Genomic DNA, 24711 nt, shown 5'->3' with positions numbered 1-24711 from the left:
TTTACTTTTAATTTAACTAGTTTAGGGGTATTTTGCTTTTTTCTTTAGGGCTCTGAAACACACAGAGGCTATTAGTTTTCAAACAGTGTCACAAATAACATGTATTCCTTTAGAAATAAACTGTGATACTTCTAAAAACAAACAAACACATATTCTTTCCTCATGACTAGCCAATTCGCCATTTTATTTAAATATCTGAATTTTCGGAATGATGATCCAAGCGGGACACAGAGGCTGCTAGTTTAATGCACCAGAATGCAAATATAAATAAAAGCATGACTATCCTGAGAGCCTAGCTGCAGCGACACCTTTCTTTCAGACGGATGCCTGGATGTGCGTTGGAGCCGACTGTGCTACCCGCACACAGCGTTTCTGACCTACGGGCGCTGCTTATACAACAGAGAAAAGCAACAATACAGCGTGTTTCTCTGCTCCAAGACATCGGTGGGCCTTTCACACGGTAAGCATGTCTGTTATACCCAGCACATAAATGTCTGTATGTCAGTGCTGATTATACAAACCCTGTTTAAAATGTGACACATATGTTGTCCGAAAACAAATCCTCTAAATTTGCAAAGTTCCTGATTTAAAAATATATTTTCGAATTTTTAGTTGCATGTCAAACACACGATAGACTCTTGAGCGTATTTATTTATATAGCTACATTCACAACGGTACAACCATGCTAAATAAAAGATACCCAAGCACCAAAGCACTCTAATGCAAGCCTCTAAACTACATGTTGATAAGTGCATGAAGTTAACCTCTACAGCTGAAAACAGTATGTATCCGCACTCTGAGGGTCTGCTGAATTGTTTTTAATATTGCGCTTTTTCACGAACTGCAGATGATGAATTCCTCTTTATTGGACATAGTGTCCTTAAGCTATTGTTGCTCATACTTACAGAGTTCCCTAGCTACTTCTTTACTATGTCAGTAAACTTTTCGAAAAGGAAGGTGTTGTAGATTTAAAGAAACATCCTAATTGAAGCAAAGGCAAAAAATTGGAATGAATTTTATGTGACTGTTCATATTAAAGCCATCAACAAGTGAAAATCCAAAACCGACTCCAATGCTTTGTATTAATGATCTCCCCCTCTCTCTCTCTCTCTCTCTCTCTCTCTCTCTCTCTGTGTGTGTGTGTGTGCGTGAGTGTGAGTGTGTGTGCCCTCACAGAAGGAAGGTCACAGCAGGAGCTTTTTCAAACGCGTTTCCAATCATCTTTACAAGAAGTGTAGCTCATACAATGGTATTATTGTATTATTTGCGATACTTTATAAATATGAAACTCTAAAGATTTGGAGTTCATGCAAATTGTGAAACAAGAATCTAAATATTTGTGTCACAATGATTTCTATAAAAGCATGTTGTTTATGGGGATAATGTAACAAATCTTTTGTGGCCCTATTAATGATCAATGGTAATTGAAGAGGAAGCTGAACCCCGGCTCTGGACATTTTCATGACAAGTGACAGTGCAGACATCTACTAATGAGAGAACATGTTTTATCATCATAAACACGGTGATATGAAGCATCGTTAAAGTGTCACTTCAGTAATGTTTTTAATAGATGACTTTAAAACACTAAACTCTAATTTCTGTGGTTTATTTTAAGCTTACAGAATATAACATGTGGTAAGACGATGAGTTTTACTTCTCACTGTCCGTGTTATGTGTATCTATTTATCATGTATGCTACTTTGCTCTGTGGACTGTAAAATGTTTCATTGTGTTCATGAAATAAACCAGACTTTCACCGTCTGAATCTTTTACTGTTTTTTCTGCTTTTGTTCACTACAAGTTTGACAAACCCACAGACATCCAGAGTTAACTTGCTAACAATGTGGAGCAGTCTCAGTGTATTTAGCTGCTTTTTCCCTAAACACAACCAACTGAGAGAAACGCTTGCAGGCCTCACTTTGGTCATTTTGAACGTTGAAGGAGATTTGTTCCATAGACACCTTATACTAGTGTTCTATTTAAATTCAGATTCCTTTTATAGTTTGCAGTTTCTTTACTAACACATTTGTAGATAAGTTTATTGCTGAACCACACAGCTAGCAGTCTCACTCACTCTCTAGGTTTTGAAGTTTTGTGTGTGTGTGTGTGTGTGTGTAATGGTTTAGTCTATCAAACCTATACCCTTTTTCTCCCCAGTATCACAACAGTATGACTCCCAAAGTACAGATCAGTAAACAACCAATGATTCTAAAGCCAGAACAGAAAGATACAGTTGGAAGATGCATGATGGTGTTTTTATGACGCATAGTAAAACTACCCCCTCTTCTTCTTCTCTGTGTTGTTGTTGTTGTTCTCTGTGTTGTTCTTGTGTGTGTGTGTGTGTGTGTGCCTTAGAAGTCAAATAATACATTAGCCACACTTAAAAATACAAAAAACATCTGAATTTCATTTAGAGCTGAGATTCTAAGTTGTAAGCAGAAATCTTATCCTCAGCCACAAACATGTTTCCCCACTTTCACAATGCTGAGGTGTCAAATCCACAACCCCCAACAAATGGTTTGTTACACGCGGGTGTGAAGGGCATGCTTTACTTACACAGCCTCACACACAGTAGATTTTTAAAGTTTTTGGGTACAGTGGTTTAGCCACAGATGTAACTTCTACTTTTGATAAAAACCACTCCACCTGTTTATTTCTTAAGATAAGATAAGATAAGATAACCTTTATTAGTCCCACACGTGGGAAATTTGTTTTGTCACAGCAGGAAGTGGACAGTGCAAAAGTTATGAAGGACAATTAGAATAAAATAAAAAAGAATAAATACAGTACACAACTGTACAGAATAGAATAAAAATAGAATAATATATACAGTAGAATAAATAGAGTAAAATATACAATAGGATAAAAATAGAATACAAATGTTATATACAACAGAGTGAAAAATACAACGGTTGCCAGAAAGATTATTGCACATTGTGTTATTGCACATTTGTGGATGTGTGTGATTGATCAGTTAAATGCTTTATTGTGGAGTCTGACAGCAGTGGGGAGGAAAGACCTGCGAAATCTCTCCGTCCCACACCGTGGGTGCCGCAGTCTCCCACTGAAGGAGCTGCTCAGTGCTGTCACAGTCTCATGCATAGGGTGGGAGATGTTGTCCAACAGGGATGACAGCTTAGCCACCATTCTCCTGTTACTCACCACCTCCACTGGGTCCAGAGGGCATCCCAGAACAGAGCTGGCCCTTCGGATCAGCCTGTTCAGTCTCTTCCTGTCCCCAGCAGAGATGCTGCCTCCCCAGCAGACCACACCATAAATAGTCTTAAGAAATTAAGCTCTTATTTATACATGTCTACACAATAATAGACACCGTGTGCTCTGTGACATTATAGTCTTCTACTTCAGCGTTCATTGGTTTGCATTTTAATCTCTCAACCTTTCAGGTTGTTATGAACGACTTATATTTCTAACATTTTGTGATATAAAAGTGAACCATGTGGGTTTTTTTTTTAATTTTCTGTGTGATGGAAGGACTTAAGACACGAGTTATTTAAACAATTCTAAATGACAGTGTGATGGCCATAGTACTTTATGCTGGACCAAATATGTTAAGGATAATGTTTATCAACGTAAAATTGCAAAGAACCTTTGAATAGATTATAACATTTTGTAAACAGTTACCTCAGAACCTGTACTGTCAGCCCTATGTATGTATGTAAGGTGAAACTTTCCACAGTACTTACACTTAAGTAACTAAACACCAGTGTTGGTCAAGTTACGTGAAAAAAGTAATCAGTTACTAATTACTGATTACTTCCCCCAAAAAGTAATCCCGTTACTTTACTGATTACTTATTTTCAAAAGTAATCAATTACTTAGTTACTTAGTTACTTTTTAAAAACACGATTTACAACCTGAATAGGTGATAAAGCGATAGATCTTTCAGCCCAATTCTACTTTTTCTGCATAATCCATCATACAAAATGTAATCAAATGGAAAAGTCTCTTTTTAAAACTTGTTTTATTAGTTTTAATCTTTTAACTTTATGCATCAAGCAAAAATTAAATTATATGCAACATTCTCTGACTGGAAGAAATTTGTTTAACATTTAAACCTATTTTCTGCACATTCCAGCACATAAAATAAAATATTTTTTTGTGTTTACACTCACTCTTTCAAATAGATGCAAGTAAAACACAGCAGAAAATAAATAAAATCAAAGACTAGCGGTCCTGTTGCTCTATTTTCACCTGTAAAGCAGGACTGGGGTAGGCGGAGGAGGTTTACCCTGGTGCAGGTGTGCTGCAGCGGTCAGTGGAAGAATCCGCGAGTTTCATTGTGAATTTCACATTACGTCGTAGTACACTCGGTGCTTGCTTGGAAGTTTAGGGGTTTTTTCGCTGTAAAAAGAAGTTTTCTTCCCACGCACAACGGACACTAATGTTTTTGTCACTTTTTATGGAATCAAACTCAAAATAAGGTCAGTACTTCCACGCTTTAAACGCTGCATGCTACACTCTGTCCCGCACTCGATATATTATGATCTGCACACAGCTGTTGTCACGAACGTCGCACTCGCTTACGTCACTGTCATGAGACGTTCTCGCAAAAAGTCACGGTTTTAGTAACGCAGTAACGCAGCGTTCCTACGTGAAAGTAACGGTAATCTAATTACCGTTTTTGCAATAGTAATCCCTTACATTACTCGTTACTTGAAAAAAGTAATCAGATTACAGTAACGCGTTACAAGTAACGCGTTACTGCCCATCTCTGCTAAACACATAAAGTCACCCTTTACCAATAATCCACTGCTCCTTGAAAAAAGTAGCACAAACAGACAACTGACTCAGCAATGATGAGTAGAGCTACCCTGAGGCCGAGACTCAAGCGGAAGAAAATTAAAAGTTTTGGTTTTTGTGGCTCGAAAAATTAAAGAAAGTATGTTTAATAATTCAACAAGACCTACACTTTCAACACACGTACATTCAAATTTTGGATCAGACTAACATCGATGTTGTTCAATAGTTTTTATCCGTTCAAAAAAGCCATTTTACGGCTTTAATGTTTCCAGCTGATAAGGAGAATGAGTGCATTTCATCAAATGGGCGTCCAAAGGCTTTAAACATCCGCTTTGTCTGTAAAGACAGTATCAAACTACAGAGCATTGTTTTTACTAAAATTCAACATTTTCAGATGAAAATTTGGCTGCTTTTTTCACTGTAACACCCCCTCAATGCCATTTTTAGGATATTCTCGGTGATCCCATTTTTATCATATTTATGCTTTTGGGACTGAGGGCATCTAATACGTACGTCGTCACAGTGTATTGTACTACCAACTGTGAGGGCTCTGCTTTTGCTTTGAGCAGACTGTTTTTTATTTTGTCTCCTGAGTGTGTGTTTTTCAAACGAGATCCTCCTCCTCAGTTTGATTTTGTTACCACAAACTTTGTGTAAAGTTCACAACAGAGGTAAAGAGATTTAAACATCCCAGTTTAAGGAGGCAGGGGTTGGACCAGCTGCGCAGGGCAGGTGCAACAGAAGCAGAGGGAACATTTTACAAGATGATAAATGGCACATTTAGGTGATTAAGGATTTGTTGACAAGATTAAAAGACACGGCCGTCAGAGTTCAACAACATTACAGTTTGATTAAATAAAAAGTTTTAAACTACACAAGGTTCATTTTCTCCTCTGATAGTAATCATATTAAACATGTCAAGAAAGAAAGAGTACAAAGAAAAATAGTAAATGTGTGTCTAATTAAACTCTTCCTGTGAACCTTATATGGTGATGGCCAGAGGGGCCGATGGCGCGATATGGCAGCCTAGCCTCTGTCAGCCTGCCCCAGGGCAGCTGTGGCTACAACAGTAGCTTGCCGCCACCTGTGTGTGAATGTGAGAGTGAATGAATAGTGGCATTGTAAAGCAATTTGGGTGCCTTGAAAAGCGCTATATGAAACCCAATCCATTATTATTATTATTATCATTATTATATCATCCCTTAATATGTTCGGTGTTACAAACTTGAAGAATCAGAAAAGATCATCAGACATTAATCTAATCAGTTTTCAGCCTTCATTCATTCATATTGAAAAGTTGGAAATCTTCCCTGCTAGACCAAAGTGTAGCGTTTAACACCGTTGGCCATAACATTTTATTACAGCTATTATTAAATGGAGAGGCCTCTTCACACACCGAGGTTAATTATGAAGCTCCACAGGCTTCTGTGCAAAGACCAGTTCTGTTTACATTATACGTGCTTTAGAAGGCATAGCGTACATTTTCACTGCTATGCATATGATACCCACTTTTATTGGTTAAACTGCCGGGATGTCTTAGACACATAATGAGCTTTAATTTTCTGCTTCTAAGTTCAGATAAAACTGAGGTTATCGTAACGGGGCGTAAAAATCTTAGAAACACTGGCTAACAAAATCCTTACTCTGGACGGCATTGCCTGAGTAGTCTGTTGTAGTCATTTGGCACATTATAAGTAAATTGAAACATACAATCCCATAGCACAACATCAACATTTATTTATATACAAAAATAAAAATGCTTTTTTACAGAAAAGAATTGTAACTTCATATTTTATCAACGATTACGCGGGTACATGTTTTAAAAATGCACTAAATGTAGGATACATTGTTTGGTAAAATGCAGGTTACACGTTTTAAGAAAGAAAAATCAGTCTTTCAGAGAAAACATTAGCAGCCTCCTTTGTAACACTCTGCGACCAGCCGTAACTGTCTGATTTTCACCATGTCCAACCCCACCAGATTGGTGTATGCCTCGGCTATGGCGTCAAAGACTTTCCTTTCCGATTTCAGTTCGTGCAAGAGAGTTTCCGCCACCATGCGGACTTTGACGTCGTCCATTTTGATGTTGCGAGCAATCAGAAGCCGTTGAATAGATGGAATGAAACGTGGGGTGAGGAGTCTTTTTCTGATGCTGTGATAATTTTCAGCGTGAAAGTCATCCTCCAAGACTTGCACACACTCGTGTTGTTTCTGGCGGGGGTGATCGGACTTACAGCCGTTGCATTCGTCAGTGAGGTACCTGTTGATTACTAGGTTTACTAGATGATACACCGCGGTTTTCACGGTATCGATGAAAAAAGAAGATGCCCAACCGTCAAGCTCGTCGGCATGCTGCTGCTGCTTCTCCAAGGGGCGATAGTAACCGGGCGTGTCGGGTACTATTGTGCCCTCGGCCGCAGAACTTTCCTCCTCCTCAGTGTGGCGCAGGGCTGTAGAGGCCATACTTCTGGTTTTTGAGCTAAAAAGGTTTGAAGGATTGAGACGGCGGTGTTCTTTTTAAAATAACAGGAGGGGGCGTGATCTGGAAGTGGGTTGATCTTAAAGGGTGTGGGTAGGAGTGGCAACAATTTTCAAAAACCGTAGAGTTGGCCACCGTGTCTCTCTAGCAGTTGCAACTTTGGAAAAGAGCGCTAATTTTCATCTGTTGGGCTTGAAATTCTCCATGAAAATGGCATCTTCCAGCCCTTCTGTTCAATCAACCATCAAAGTGGCTGAACCTGGTACATACTTGGTACTTGGTACTATCAGGGATGCTGGGCAATCTTTACTCTCTGAAGAGCCATCCACCAACCCTGCATTGAAGATTGGAGTGAAGACGCACCGTATTCACCAGTATCAGAGTGGAGCCCACCCCCTTCACCACCTCAACTGTGGACTATGGACACTGACAACGAGGAAGATTTTTTGTATTTCGGCGACTCTCCAGACATTGATGAGGTAGACTGGGCATGGCCACCCTTCCAAGGTCCTGAGAGATTACCGGAACCGCTATGGGATAATGATGAGGACTTACCCTATGTACCCGCGTAATCGTTGATAAAATATGAAGTTACAATTCTTTTCTGTAAAAAAGCATTTTTATTTTTGTATATAAATAAATGTTGATGTTGTGCTATGGGATTGTATGTTTCAATTTTACTTATAATGTGCCAAATGACTACAACAGACTACTCAGGCAATGCCGTCCAGAGTAAGGATTTTGTTAGCCAGTGTTTCTAAGATTTTTACGCCCCGTTACGATAACCTCAGTTTTATCTGAACTTAGAAGCAGAAAATTAAAGCTCATTATGTGTCTAAGACATCCCGGCAGTTTAACCAATAAAAGTGGGTATCATATGCATAGCAGTGAAAATGTACGCTATGCCTTCTAAAGCACGTATAATGTAAACAGAACTGGTCTTTGCACAGAAGCCTGTGGAGCTTCATAATTAACCTCGGTGTGTGAAGAGGCCTCTCCATTTAATAATAGCTGTAATAAAATGTTATGGCCAACGGTGTTAAACGCTACACTTTGGTCTAGCAGGGAAGATTTCCAACTTTTCAATATGAATGAATGAAGGCTGAAAACTGATTAGATTAATGTCTGATGATCTTTTCTCTGATTCTTCAAGTTTGTAACACCGAACATATTAAGGGATGATATAATAATGATAATAATAATAATGGATTGGGTTTCATATAGCGCTTTTCAAGGCACCCAAATTGCTTTACAATGCCACTATTCATTCACTCTCACATTCACACACAGGTGGCGGCAAGCTACTGTTGTAGCCACAGCTGCCCTGGGGCAGGCTGACAGAGGCTAGGCTGCCATATCGCGCCATCGGCCCCTCTGGCCATCACCATATAAGGTTCACAGGAAGAGTTTAATTAGACACACATTTACTATTTTTCTTTGTACTCTTTCTTTCTTGACATGTTTAATATGATTACTATCAGAGGAGAAAATGAACCTTGTGTAGTTTAAAACTTTTTATTTAATCAAACTGTAATGTTGTTGAACTCTGACGGCCGTGTCTTTTAATCTTGTCAACAAATCCTTAATCACCTAAATGTGCCATTTATCATCTTGTAAAATGTTCCCTCTGCTTCTGTTGCACCTGCCCTGCGCAGCTGGTCCAACCCCTGCCTCCTTAAACTGGGATGTTTAAATCTCTTTACCTCTGTTGTGAACTTTACACAAAGTTTGTGGTAACAAAATCAAACTGAGGAGGAGGATCTCGTTTGAAAAACACACACTCAGGAGACAAAATAAAAAACAGTCTGCTCAAAGCAAAAGCAGAGCCCTCACAGTTGGTAGTACAATACACTGTGACGACGTACGTATTAGATGCCCTCAGTCCCAAAAGCATAAATATGATAAAAATGGGATCACCGAGAATATCCTAAAAATGGCATTGAGGGGGGTGTTACAGTGAAAAAAGCAGCCAAATTTTCATCTGAAAATGTTGAATTTTAGTAAAAACAATGCTCTGTAGTTTGATACTGTCTTTACAGACAAAGCGGATGTTTAAAGCCTTTGGACGCCCATTTGATGAAATGCACTCATTCTCCTTATCAGCTGGAAACATTAAAGCCGTAAAATGGCTTTTTGAACGGATAAAAACTATTGAACAACATCGATGTTAGTCTGATCCAAAATTTGAATGTACGTGTGTTGAAAGTGTAGGTCTTGTTGAATTATTAAACATACTTTCTTTAATTTTTCGAGCCACAAAACCAAAACTTTTAATTTTCTTCCGCTTGAGTCTCGGCCTCAGGGTAGCTCTACTCATCATTGCTGAGTCAGTTGTCTGTTTGTGCTACTTTTTTCAAGGAGCAGTGGATTATTGGTAAAGGGTGACTTTATGTGTTTAGCAGAGATGGGCAGTAACGCGTTACTTGTAACGCGTTACTGTAATCTGATTACTTTTTTCAAGTAACGAGTAATGTAAGGGATTACTATTGCAAAAATGGTAATTAGATTACCGTTACTTTCACGTAGGAACGCTGCGTTACTGCGTTACTAAAACCGTGACTTTTTGCGAGAACGTCTCATGACAGTGACGTAAGCGAGTGCGACGTTCGTGACAACAGCTGTGTGCAGATCATAATATATCGAGTGCGGGACAGAGTGTAGCATGCAGCGTTTAAAGCGTGGAAGTACTGACCTTATTTTGAGTTTGATTCCATAAAAAGTGACAAAAACATTAGTGTCCGTTGTGCGTGGGAAGAAAACTTCTTTTTACAGCGAAAAAACCCCTAAACTTCCAAGCAAGCACCGAGTGTACTACGACGTAATGTGAAATTCACAATGAAACTCGCGGATTCTTCCACTGACCGCTGCAGCACACCTGCACCATGGTAAACCTCCTCCGCCTACCCCAGTCCTGCTTTACAGGTGAAAATAGAGCAACAGGACCGCTAGTCTTTGATTTTATTTATTTTCTGCTGTGTTTTACTTGCATCTATTTGAAAGAGTGAGTGTAAACACAAAAAAATATTTTATTTTATGTGCTGGAATGTGCAGAAAATAGGTTTAAATGTTAAACAAATTTCTTCCAGTCAGAGAATGTTGCATATAATTTAATTTTTGCTTGATGCATAAAGTTAAAAGATTAAAACTAATAAAACAAGTTTTAAAAAGAGACTTTTCCATTTGATTACATTTTGTATGATGGATTATGCAGAAAAAGTAGAATTGGGCTGAAAGATCTATCGCTTTATCACCTATTCAGGTTGTAAATCGTGTTTTTAAAAAGTAACTAAGTAACTAAGTAATTGATTACTTTTGAAAATAAGTAATCAGTAAAGTAACGGGATTACTTTTTGGGGGAAGTAATCAGTAATTAGTAACTGATTACTTTTTTCACGTAACTTGACCAACACTGGTGTTTAGTTACTTAAGTGTAAGTACTGTGGAAAGTTTCACCTTACATACATACATAGGGCTGACAGTACAGGTTCTGAGGTAACTGTTTACAAAATGTTATAATCTATTCAAAGGTTCTTTGCAATTTTACGTTGATAAACATTATCCTTAACATATTTGGTCCAGCATAAAGTACTATGGCCATCACACTGTCATTTAGAATTGTTTAAATAACTCGTGTCTTAAGTCCTTCCATCACACAGAAAATTAAAAAAAACCCCACATGGTTCACTTTTATATCACAAAATGTTAGAAATATAAGTCGTTCATAACAACCTGAAAGGTTGAGAGATTAAAATGCAAACCAATGAACGCTGAAGTAGAAGACTATAATGTCACAGAGCACACGGTGTCTATTATTGTGTAGACATGTATAAATAAGAGCTTAATTTCTTAAGAAATAAACAGGTGGAGTGGTTTTTATCAAAAGTAGAAGTTACATCTGTGGCTAAACCACTGTACCCAAAAACTTTAAAAATCTACTGTGTGTGAGGCTGTGTAAGTAAAGCATGCCCTTCACACCCGCGTGTAACAAACCATTTGTTGGGGGTTGTGGATTTGACACCTCAGCATTGTGAAAGTGGGGAAACATGTTTGTGGCTGAGGATAAGATTTCTGCTTACAACTTAGAATCTCAGCTCTAAATGAAATTCAGATGTTTTTTGTATTTTTAAGTGTGGCTAATGTATTATTTGACTTCTAAGGCACACACACACACACACACACAAGAACAACACAGAGAACAACAACAACAACACAGAGAAGAAGAAGAGGGGGTAGTTTTACTATGCGTCATAAAAACACCATCATGCATCTTCCAACTGTATCTTTCTGTTCTGGCTTTAGAATCATTGGTTGTTTACTGATCTGTACTTTGGGAGTCATACTGTTGTGATACTGGGGAGAAAAAGGGTATAGGTTTGATAGACTAAACCATTACACACACACACACACACACACAAAACTTCAAAACCTAGAGAGTGAGTGAGACTGCTAGCTGTGTGGTTCAGCAATAAACTTATCTACAAATGTGTTAGTAAAGAAACTGCAAACTATAAAAGGAATCTGAATTTAAATAGAACACTAGTATAAGGTGTCTATGGAACAAATCTCCTTCAACGTTCAAAATGACCAAAGTGAGGCCTGCAAGCGTTTCTCTCAGTTGGTTGTGTTTAGGGAAAAAGCAGCTAAATACACTGAGACTGCTCCACATTGTTAGCAAGTTAACTCTGGATGTCTGTGGGTTTGTCAAACTTGTAGTGAACAAAAGCAGAAAAAACAGTAAAAGATTCAGACGGTGAAAGTCTGGTTTATTTCATGAACACAATGAAACATTTTACAGTCCACAGAGCAAAGTAGCATACATGATAAATAGATACACATAACACGGACAGTGAGAAGTAAAACTCATCGTCTTACCACGTTATATTCTGTAAGCTTAAAATAAACCACAGAAATTAGAGTTTAGTGTTTTAAAGTCATCTATTAAAAACATTACTGAAGTGACACTTTAACGATGCTTCATATCACCGTGTTTATGATGATAAAACATGTTCTCTCATTAGTAGATGTCTGCACTGTCACTTGTCATGAAAATGTCCAGAGCCGGGGTTCAGCTTCCTCTTCAATTACCATTGATCATTAATAGGGCCACAAAAGATTTGTTACATTATCCCCATAAACAACATGCTTTTATAGAAATCATTGTGACACAAATATTTAGATTCTTGTTTCACAATTTGCATGAACTCCAAATCTTTAGAGTTTCATATTTATAAAGTATCGCAAATAATACAATAATACCATTGTATGAGCTACACTTCTTGTAAAGATGATTGGAAACGCGTTTGAAAAAGCTCCTGCTGTGACCTTCCTTCTGTGAGGGCACACACACTCACACTCACGCACACACACACACAGAGAGAGAGAGAGAGAGAGAGAGAGAGGGGGAGATCATTAATACAAAGCATTGGAGTCGGTTTTGGATTTTCACTTGTTGATGGCTTTAATATGAACAGTCACATAAAATTCATTCCAATTTTTTGCCTTTGCTTCAATTAGGATGTTTCTTTAAATCTACAACACCTTCCTTTTCGAAAAGTTTACTGACATAGTAAAGAAGTAGCTAGGGAACTCTGTAAGTATGAGCAACAATAGCTTAAGGACACTATGTCCAATAAAGAGGAATTCATCATCTGCAGTTCGTGAAAAAGCGCAATATTAAAAACAATTCAGCAGACCCTCAGAGTGCGGATACATACTGTTTTCAGCTGTAGAGGTTAACTTCATGCACTTATCAACATGTAGTTTAGAGGCTTGCATTAGAGTGCTTTGGTGCTTGGGTATCTTTTATTTAGCATGGTTGTACCGTTGTGAATGTAGCTATATAAATAAATACGCTCAAGAGTCTATCGTGTGTTTGACATGCAACTAAAAATTCGAAAATATATTTTTAAATCAGGAACTTTGCAAATTTAGAGGATTTGTTTTCGGACAACATATGTGTCACATTTTAAACAGGGTTTGTATAATCAGCACTGACATACAGACATACAGACATTTATGTGCTGGGTATAACAGACATGCTTACCGTGTGAAAGGCCCACCGATGTCTTGGAGCAGAGAAACACGCTGTATTGTTGCTTTTCTCTGTTGTATAAGCAGCGCCCGTAGGTCAGAAACGCTGTGTGCGGATAGCACAGTCGGCTCCAACGCACATCCAGGCATCCGTCTGAAAGAAAGGTGTCGCTGCAGCTAGGCTCTCAGGATAGTCATGCTTTTATTTATATTTGCATTCTGGTGCATTAAACTAGCAGCCTCTGTGTCCCGCTTGGATCATCATTCCGAAAATTCAGATATTTAAATAAAATGGCGAATTGGCTAGTCATGAGGAAAGAATATGTGTTTGTTTGTTTTTAGAAGTATCACAGTTTATTTCTAAAGGAATACATGTTATTTGTGACACTGTTTGAAAACTAATAGCCTCTGTGTGTTTCAGAGCCCTAAAGAAAAAAGCAAAATACCCCTAAACTAGTTAAATTAAAAGTAAAATGCTCGTGCTGATGAACGAAAGTGTTATGCTCTCAAGGACCGATGTGAAGTAGTGAGGAAAAATACAGGGTGTTTGATTAGGGCGTTTTTTTATATAGGTGTGGGGCTTGGTTTCAGCTGGCCTCTGAGATGCAGAGATAAAGGTGTAAACAAAAGGTGAAGCCTGTTTGGAGGATGGTCAGTAGAAAGTGTAATGGCATGATAAAAGGTGAAAAAGCTATGGTGGCTCCGATGGACCTGCCATAAGATAAAGGAGACTGTTTGTATTGAAAACTATGGCAGTACAATTGAGATGCTCTTGATAAGGATGACCTCTTCTGCTGACTGTAGGGGGTCTAACTGTAACCCCCCCCCTGTCTAGCTGTTGCAGAATTAAGAATCCCTGTTTATTTCTAAAGGAATGCCTGCTGTTTGTGGTATTCTGTTTGAAATGCTCCTAAAACAGTTAAATTAAATGCTGTGTGTGAATATGTGTTTTTTAGAAGGTGGAAAACTTTCTGTTTGAAACTATTAGCCTCTGTGTGTTTCAGAGCCCTAAAGAAAAATACCCCTAAACTAGTTAAATTAAATCATCTATGTCTAAATAACAGAGCTCTGAGACCTATACAATCCTTTAAAAAAGAGTTTAATTAAAACACATAATGGTTTCATTAAATAAAACGCTATTAAACACATGTAAACTCATATGACCTCTGAACTCACAAGTCCGTTCACGCGCAAAGTCCGTTCGCGCGCACACATGGACGCGGAGGGGGATGCGGAGGGGGATGCGGGTGGGGGTGGGGGGTGGGGGAGCAAAAAAAAGCTATAGCTATATTACTACTCATGTCTTGCCCTGGATTAAAACTCCAGATTGCAGTATTTAGACACTGATGCCTGCCGCTGAAAATCCAGAGTTCATCCAAAGGCGCCTGCTCCTATGGAAGCAGGAACGCAGCTATCCGTCACGGCAGGTTCAAACTCCAGGAAGCAGCGAGCAAAGGCATCATTACGTTTAATCAGCCAACACAAAAGACTCTGTACAGGCTACTTACGACAATTCTCCTCATCGCTGCTGTCGGGGCAGTCATCATCTCCATCACATCTCCACAGGATCCGGATGCACGCTCCGCTCTTGCATTGAAACTGCCCGGTCTCACACTCTGACTGTGTGTGAGTTCCTGTGTTTTGAGGGGAATATTTTTTTTAAAAGAAAGAAAGAAAGACAAACTGTCTGTCACTTTCATTTCTCATTTAGAGATCACATTGTGAACGTCACAGGAGTGAATCAGAGAAACAAAAATACAACAAATTACAAACAAGTTTGGGAGGTTAACTGACAAACTTTCATTTGTGACTAATGAAAGTGGGAAATTGGTAAAGTTGCCCCAATCAATAATGTTGCTGCTGTAATCAAGTATTAATTCAAGTGTTGCTCAAATGCCAACTATCCCTTTTTCCACCATGACTGTAATGGGCATGCTGTTGTTTATGTACCACTATGCCATGGGTGCTTGAACGCTAAGGAAGTGAGAGGAGTGGCTTTTTATTAAAAAAATAAAATCAAATCACTTCCAGCTCAAGTTGAGGGCTGAAGCTCTCAAAGAATAGAGCATAAAGCTGTTAGGAAGGGAGAGCACAAGCAAGGGATGAAGAGTATATAAGGCACAGTGAGAGGGGCTTAGAGTCTGAGCAGGAGAACAGATCAAGAGAGTGACAGAGAGCCCAGGAGGAAATCAAACCCACATCTGAGGCTTACAGGAGCACATTTCTGGTGCAGACAGAGCAGCTCAGTTGAAAGGTCATTCTGTCACCTTGTGGCTTAAGTACCATTCTAATGCTTTTAAAAAAAAAACAAAAACAAAACAAAAGTAAACAACAACCCCGTACTGAATTAAAAAGTAAACCCAACCTGTTAGACTGAAGTGGAGCTCATTAAAATCCAATTCAGCTACCGTCGAGTATTGGCCACTAAATGTCCAACAATCCCAATCAGTCTCCGCAGTCAGCAACACGCGCCTGTAAATGTCACGGCATTCCTGCACAAAACTCTCGAGACAGTCAGCAGCAACCGGCGTGCCAGAGGATGGAATCATGCGCTCGGTGTGCTGGTCCCTGCCATCAGTGAAGAATCAATTGGCTGCTAATGGAACCATTCGAGCAATTAGTACCATGACAAATTCATAAACGATGATTAGTAAAGTTGGTTGTCAGTGCAATTTCCTGATAGGATCCAGTTCAGAGGCATAAACTACCAGCCCCCATTCCCCTTCCCTAACATAACACTAATACAATAACCAAAGGCCAGAAAAGCAGAAAATTAGTGGTTAGCCCCATCAAAAAGCCCGAGTACTTCAGAAGAGCCGGCATTACTCAGCATTTAGATGTCATGTAACATAACCCTGAAATGCTATGGTTCCCTTCCGAATTATGAGACTGTAAAATGCTGAGAACTGATAACCAGACTGACATTATCTCCAAACAGCCAGAGAAAGATTCAAAAAACAAAAAAAATCATCTTTTGAAAAAAAAAAAATCTGCTTATGTCAGAGGTTTGCTTAGTAAAAAAATTCCTGTGGCCATGTGACTTTGATCCAGGATCAACAGTTTCTGCGCTCCATTGTGTAGAACAACTGAATGAGAGATTCCAGAGGGGCCCCAAGCAAAATGATTAGGAGCCAACTCTTAGTATAACTTCATTCATTCCAAAGTTATATTTGGAATTTAATTGGTTATCTACAGCATCCACCATTATCCATTCATGTGCATGTCTTGCCCTGGATTAAAACTCCAGATTGCAGTATTTAGACACTGATGCCTGCCGCTGAAAATCCAGAGTTCATCCAAAGGCGCCTGCTCCTATGGAAGCAGGAACGCAGCTATCCGTCACGGCAGGTTCAAACTCCAGGAAGCAGCGAGCAAAGGCATCATTATGTTCAATCAGCCAACACAAAAGACTCTGTACAGGCTACTTACGACAATTCTCCTCATCGCTGCTGTCGGGGCAGTCATCATCTCCATCACATCTCCACATGATCGGGATGCACGCTCCGCTCTTGCATTGAAACTGCCCGGTCTCACACTCTGACTGCGTGTGAGTTCCTGTGTTTTGAGGGGAATATTTTTTTAAAAGAAAGAAAGAAAGACAAACTGTCCGTCACTTTCATTTCTCATTTAGAGATCACATTGTGAACGTCACAGGAGTGAATCAGAGAAACAAAAATACAACAAATTACAAACAAGTTTGAGAGGTTAACTGACAAACTTTCATTTGTGACTAATGAAAGTGGGAAATTGGTAAAGTTGCCCCAATCAATAATGTTGCTGCTGTAATCAAGTATTAATTCAAGTGTTGCTCACATGCCAACTATCCCTTTTTCCACCAAGACTGTAATGGGCATGCTGTTGTTTATGTACCACTATGCCACCTTTGGTTAACTCAGGTTGCTGCCGAAGTTCCTGCTGGCACTTAAACATTCAGACCAATTTCAGGCTATTTTCTGTTCAAAATGTTAGCTCCAATTACAAAAAATGCATTCAATGCACACCATTACAATCTCCACTCAGCGATCACATCACCACTGACAGCCTTTTTCCATCATCCAGCATCAGCTAGAGAGCATGTGCTGCCCTTTATTTCATTCATTGTCACCTACCGCCGCTCATTGCAGTCCAAATGTACGCACGATGCACACAGCACATTAGCTCGGCACTTAAGAAGACGTCGATCTTTTTCAACAGGTGATCCAGGTGATCGATATATGTATTTTTTTTTGTCTGCTTGCTCTGTTGGTTTTTGTTTTTTGCCCTTTTTTCCCCGTCCCTCTTCTCAGCTGTTTTTCTTTCCCTCTTTCTTTCTCCCCTTTTCTTTCTCCCAGTAAAGTCTGTCCCGTATTCAGCAAATGAAAATAAAATAAACAATAAAAGGTGAATCAAATGGACCATAACGGCAAGGCTGGGATGGTCAATTTGGTAAAGTAAATCCATTGGGCATCTTTCTTTGCCTTTAGACAATAATTCTGATGGCAAAAGAGCCAAACGGGACAGGCAAAAAAAAAAAAAAAGAAGAAGAAGACGTCGATCGCACTGACAGACAACTCGTTTGTTTGGGGATTTTTTTTTATTTATTTTTTTTCAAACAGGCAACGCAGAACCCCTGAGAAAGTGTTGCCAGTGTCCGCGCTGCGATGCAAATTCACCCCTCTATACCTCGAAACAAGTCCCCTACCTTTAGCGCAATGGAGCTCCAGGACTAACAGATGTAATAGCACGAGCTTTCTGACCTCTGTCCACATCATTAGATCCTGGGGGGGGCTCCACGGTTGTCCGCATGTAAGTACAATTCCCCTCCCCCCCCCCCCCCCAAAAAAAAAGACAGTGTGAAGAATCTCCAGCGAGTGACTCGCTCCGTGCTGCTCTGCCAGCCTGTCTGCTCGGAGTGTGTGAGTGTGCTCAGCCTGGCTTGCTGCTTTCTCTCACAGTCATTTTTTTTTTAAGAAAAGAAAAAGAAAAAAGAGAGAAAGAACAGACAAAAAAAGGAACTAAAGCTCTGCTCAAATGGTCATGTACTGCAGATGGAGCCAACAGATTCTTACATTAATTTAATAAAATGAATCAAAGTATACATATTGTAACTTTGTGTAAGTATTTGTCCTGCTTTAACATCTCTGAGGACGAGGTCAGATATTTTGTACAGGTTAAAAAAGTATTAAATGATAAGTGTCACATGTACAAAGAATATCTCACCGTGAGACACTCCCAGTAGGATCACCATCAATCCCAGCACAGCTTCCATGTCTCCTCACTGTTCAGTGTGTGTTGACACAGTCGGCAGCCATCAGAGTATTTTATTAAATGATGCACATTTGTCCAGCAGTTAACAGTCAGAAATGGCTCCTGCTACTGATCAGCCTCTTTTGAAATGCTGTTCTCACTCTGTGTGAGGAAATGTGAAAAAGGAAGTACAACTAGCATGTTCATGACTTTGCAGAAATAAAAGGAACCTCACAGATCTTCCACAGACTTTGGTTCATTATTGCTCACACTGTCACTGGACTATTTTTAGATCGGTAACAAACTAACCATATCCTGCCCATCACTCAGTGTCTACAACATTCATGTAGTTTAATGCAATTCAACAGCAGCCCCATTTATATTCCATCTTAAGTCCATATTTTGGTGCTGATACAAAGTATATGATACACACATCCATGAAGAAAAAAAGAAACACTTATAAAACATTATAAAATGTACACTCTGACTTTAGGGATTGTGGTATTTAGGCTAACTCAGTGGTTCCCAAACTTTTTTTGCTGGGCCCCCCTTGTTTAACAAGAAAAATGTTCGCGCCCCCCCACCCCCACGCGTGTACGCGCGCACGCACAAACACGCACAAACACATCCTTCAACCACGCACACCCATATTTTGCTCCATTGCGGTTTATTTCACACCTCAAACATTTATTAAACAATTAAGCAAATACAAATAATCTGCAATAAATTACAGGTAGTAAGAAAATAAACTACCAACTCTTTTACGCTCCGTCCGCACCTACACGGGTATTTTTGAACGCGCAGCTGTTTCGGGCACATGTAAACGGCATATCGAATCATCGAGAACGGAGATTTTTAAAACTCCTTTTTTTTATGCGTTTACGTGTGGACAAGGAATACAGAGTTTGTCACACAATGTCAAAGGTATGTGCCTTTTTCACGTCACACTGTGCGCCACGTTATTGTTTACATGAGATGAATTGCAGAATGGCAGATAGAGACAAAATACTGTTAATCTGACTCTGCAGGTTTTACACGCTTACATATACAGGCCATTACTGTCCCTGCATTTAGAAAGGCAGAGGCATCACGGTGTAATTATTTTACATGTAGTTGTTTTTTTCCTGTGTAATAATGTTCAACATTGCTGTCAATACATTTTTCAAAAAAACCCCTCTACAAAATGGGTTCAAAAACATAAACAACTGTGGGATACTGTTTGTCCGTGATTTGAACAGCCCAGCGCTGCTCCCGATGCAGGGAAAACTAATTCTGCAGGGAGACCTACCTCAGCACTTGTGCAGGTGAAACCAAAGGGAAGATATGCTTCACCATATTTTCTAGTCTTTGGCTTAGAATGAAGTTGGTTTGGAAACATATTCAGCAATGCTTCATCTCCTGCTTTGCGTTTGTGTGGGCGCCCCGTGCTAGCATTGTCCAAGCGTTGTTTTTGTTTTTTTTCCCTTTTCATGCCGTGCCCCCCCTGCAATAGCTCTGCGCCCCCCCAGGGGGCGGGCCCCACACTTTGGGAACCACTGGGCTAACTGGTGGCTTGAGTGGTTGTTTTTGCCAATGCTCATTCAAACCAGTACAAGTTCTGAAAAATGACACTATTATTCAAAAGTATGTTTTAAATACTACATTCTCAATAATCCAGATATAAACATTTAAGAAAACTGTCTTAATCTGCTCAAAGCATTTTCAGTGAGTGAAACATTTTATTGCTCATCTAAGTGTTCATCTGAATCATAGGCCTGCTCAGATTGTCTGCCTGTGCAGACTACTGATCCTAAATGTGAATCTCAACCTCAGAGAACAGTGTGTGAATACTTTGATGAAAGACATTGTTATAATCATCTTATTATTCTTTGAAATGAGTAAAATAGTGAAAAGTTGTTTCTTTCTTTTTGTGATTGGTTTCATTTTGTGTTTGTTGACCAAAGAAGACTGTTCATTATCAGTTTGTTTAATACTGTGAAAGCAGAGCCTCAGTGAACCAAAAACTTTTTATGGGCATGCTGTGCCTGCAGCAGTGTGTGAATACTTTGACGAATGCCATTGGTACACTCATCTTAGGGAAAGAACTCTGCATTTTTGTTTCTTTGTTTTTTGCTTTGTTTCATTTTTTGTTTGATTTGTTTATTTCTGTAACTGTAGAGCTTCAGTCAAAAATAACAGGGCAAATCATCACACCTATGTCAGAGGAAGTTGTTATTAAAATTATTAAATTATTTAAATCTAAAACTCTTGGGTTTTAAAGTTAGCTCACTAAAACTAAAAGCAACTAGCTGTTTCTCTTCATCATCATTATTTTTTTCCACAAGGAGGAAACTGAATTAACATGGTCAATAATTAATTATTTAAAATAGGACTACACTACTGATGATTATGAGTATGCCTGTATGGCAGAGTTTGATAGGAGCTCCCACGTTCTGGCAACCTTCAGATAAACTACTCTAGTCTAACTACTGAAAGCAGTTATCATTAGTGATCAGTTTCAGATAAGAATGTGTGAACTCAGAAAGAACGGAAGTGGTTAGAATGGAACTAAAGAGAGAGAAAAGACAGAAGTTGTCTTTCAGTTTAGAGATACTAATACTTTGAAACCAAATGTGTAATTTTCTTGTTTAGCTAATCATGCAGTTTCACTGACATTGTAATATTTACAATTACAATTATTTATTTATTTATTTACATTTATTTACAATAAATGCAATAACTAAATAAAATTAAAATTAAAACAAGTGAGAGGTTTATATGTATTTTCATGCCAGTTCAACACATACATGATAAAAATTCCAATTTATATTCAAGTTTAAATTACAGGTTATTTCAAATCTTAAAACAAATTCATAGACATCAGTGATTGTTCTGTTGTTCACTGGTTTTAAAATGTTTTCTGAGGTTATGTATGTTGAGGTTACATGTTAGTTTATTTCACCACAGAAGTTATTTTGCACAGAAAGAAGTGAAATTGACTAGACCAAACGCTAACCCTAATATTCAAAACTTCATTAAAAATCGTCCTTGATAGTTGACGTCAAACTTTCAACACATTCCTCCTTTGGTCTGTACGTCTATGCCAAGTTTCATCTGAAACTGCTTTCATACGCCCAAGAAATTAAAGGACAAGTCTGCTCAAATTTCACAACATTCAAGGAATGTGATAACGTCATGTTAAAATGTATTTAAAAATCATTTGTGAGAGGTGACATGAATTTCGCAATGGATTCCTCTTCTTTGACACCCACACTATATGTGTGCACAGTTTCATCTCAATCCACTGCATAACTCTCACATTCAATTATAACAATAAGTAAAAAAAATAATTAAATATCATCTTTGATTGTTGACATGAAATTGTCAAATGAATGCTCCTTTCTTTTACCTTCTCTATATGTGTCCCAAATGCTGGAATCAAAAAATGCTGGAAGATTCCAGAGAAATTAAAGGACTCCACAAGGTTATTTTAATGAACAAAATTTTACAAAAACAAAAACATCTTTCTTTGACAGTTGACTTGAAATTCTCCACAAATTCCTCTTTTCTGAAACTTACACTACATGTCTGCAAAGCTTCAGCTTCAACCACTGAAACATTTCTCTTGTGAGCTTTAGTGAACTCAAGACAGACAGTAGAGTGGTGTTGAGCACCCCAATACAGGAGGGATTGGCTGTCTGTTTAAAGAGTCCAAATCTCTGATCCTATCGATCTTACCCAGCAAACAGTGCAAAGCTTTGATGAAACCGATGTGTGAGGGGACTCACCCAGCTGTAACTGACTCAGAAACCCAAGTTGCCCTGCTGTTGCCCTGCTGTCATCTGTTCTCATAAAGTATAACCAAACTTTTGAGCATTTGTGCCACTTAATCGTCATGTTTCCTGTCGGGTAAATGAAGGGGAATCATTTGCAAAAATGGCAAACAATTCCAATTAATCGAAACAGTGGGAACCGGTTCTCAACAAGAACCATCCCTACCTAAGGGTCTGTTAGTTTAAAAGGGCTGGAGTAACCTGTAACATGGATAACAACACTCTGCTGGGTGCTGAGAATATTATAGAATAGAATAGAATAGAATAGAATAGAATTCAGCTTTATTGTCATTGCACATGTCACAGGTACAGGGCAACGAAATGCAGTTTGCATCCATCCAGAAGTGCTTTAGCCATGATATAGATATATTACAATATATATTAGCAATAATATAGATATGTAAGTATATTACAGAAATGGGTCTATTATGGTATGTTATAATGTACACGGTATGAAGTATGTTATGAATATGCTATAACTATAAGTATGTACAGGCTGTAGTGAGTACAAGCTATGTACAGGCTATGAACAGGATATAAATATGAAAAACTATACAGAATATGAAATAAAAAACTATACAGAAATATGAGATATACAGTTATACAGAAATGTGAACTATGCAAGTTATGAACAGTTGTAGGATTAAAAATTATCGTATGTACAGAATGATTATTTACACAGAACTATACAGTAGTGCAGTTACGATAAGTGAGATATGTGGATAATTTCTACAGAGGCTATATAAAGTGCTAGTGGTTATGAGTGGTGGTTCAGTCCATGTTATTATTGTGTGTTTGAGGGTATGGTTGTCCATTGTGTGTGTGTGTGTGTAGGTGGTTGTGGGTGTGTGTATGTTCAGTCCATGAGTTTAACGTGGGTCAGATGTCAGGAGGCAGAGTTCAGGAGTCTGACAGCTGTGGGAAAGAAGCTGTTCCGGTACCTGGTGGTCTTAGTCCGGAGGCTCCTGTAGCGCCTCCCAGAGGGCAGGAGGGTGAAGAGTCTATGTGATGGGTGACGGGGATCTTTGATAATTTTCCCAGCCCTTTTCAGACACCGCTTCCTGTTGATGTCCTTTATGGCAGGAAGTGGTGCTCGGGCGATGCGCTGGGCAGTTTTCACGACCCTCTGCAACGCCTTCTGGTCCGAGGCAGAGCAGTTCCCGTACCAGACTGTTATACAGTTGGTCAGGATGCTCTCGATGGTGCAGCGATAGAAGTTCACCAGGATGTCTGAGGACAGGTGGTTCTTCCTCAGAGTCCTCAAGAAGAAGAGGCGCTGGTGAGCCTTCTTGACCAGCTTGGAGCAGTTGGTCGTCCAGGTGAGATCCTCGGAGATGTGGACTCCCAGGAACTTGAAGCTGCTCACACGCTCCACAGCCGTCCCCTTAATGTGGATGGGTGGATGTGGGTCAGCATTCCTCCTGTAGTCCATGATGAGCTCCTTAGTCTTCTCAGTGTTAAGCAGCAGGTTGTTTGTGTCGCACCACTCAGCCAGGCGATCCACCTCCTCCCTGTAGGCGGTCTCATCGTTGTCACTGATGAGGCCAATCACCGTGGTGTCATCTGCAAACTTAATGATGGTGTTGGAACCATCAGCAGGTCTGCAGTCGTGGGTGAAGAGGGAGTAGAGGAAAGGGCTCATCACACAGCCTTGAGTGTTCAATACAGGTACTAAAATATATCATCATATTCAAACATTCACTAAAAAATCATCCTTGATAGTTGACGTCAAACATTCAACACATTCTTCCTCTGGTCTTCCTACTGTACCTCTATGCCAAACTTCATCTGAAACGGCTTTCACACTCCCAAAAATTTAAAGGACAAGTCTTCTCAAGTTTCAACTTTAAAGGAATGTGATAATGTCATGTTAAAAATGTATTTTAAAAAATCATCTGTTATAGTTGACATGAGTTTCTCAACGGATTCCTCTTCTTTGACACCCGTACTATATGGCTTTTCATCTCAATCCACTGCATAATTCTGGAGAAATTAAAGGACTTTTCTACTGAAATTCAACATGCATATTCAATTATAACATCACATAAAAAATTAATTAAAAATCATCTGTGATTGTTGACAGGAAATTGTCAATTGAATACTCCTCTCGGTTACCTTCTCTGCATGTGTGCCAACTTTCATCACAAAATGCTGCAAGATTCCAGAGAAATTAAAGGACATTTCAACTCAAATTCAACAAGGTTATTTTAATTAACAAAACTTTACAGAAAAAATTCATCTTTCTTTGATAACTGACATGAAATTCTCCACAAATCCCTGTTCTCTGCAACTTACACTACATGTCTGCAAAGCTTCAGCTCCAACCACTGAAATATTTCTCTTTTTGCCTTTATTGGATAGTGAACTCAAGACTGACACTAAAGTGGTGTTGAGCACCCCAAT

General features: G+C 39.0%; 1 protein-coding gene across 1 annotated transcript in view; it reads right to left on the bottom strand.

Moving 5' to 3' along the window:
- Nucleotides 1-24711, bottom strand: part of LOC102077425 (uncharacterized) — a 139170-nt gene that overhangs the window by 94106 nt on the left and 20353 nt on the right. Inside the window, exons 3-5 of the mRNA XM_025912000.1 lie at nucleotides 18470-18536; nucleotides 16700-16825; nucleotides 14779-14904 (exon numbers count right to left, since the gene is read on the bottom strand). Of these exons, the coding sequence (XP_025767785.1) occupies nucleotides 14779-14904; nucleotides 16700-16825; nucleotides 18470-18518 (301 nt within the window). The 5' untranslated portion in view covers nucleotides 18519-18536. The remainder of the gene's footprint in view (nucleotides 1-14778; nucleotides 14905-16699; nucleotides 16826-18469; nucleotides 18537-24711) is intronic.

This window comes from Oreochromis niloticus, linkage group LG2, assembly GCF_001858045.2.
Source record: "Oreochromis niloticus isolate F11D_XX linkage group LG2, O_niloticus_UMD_NMBU, whole genome shotgun sequence".
Lineage (NCBI taxonomy): Eukaryota > Metazoa > Chordata > Actinopteri > Cichliformes > Cichlidae > Oreochromis > Oreochromis niloticus.
The sequence above is the reverse complement of the archived record's forward strand: the minus strand, read 5'-3'. Positions and strand labels throughout refer to the sequence as shown.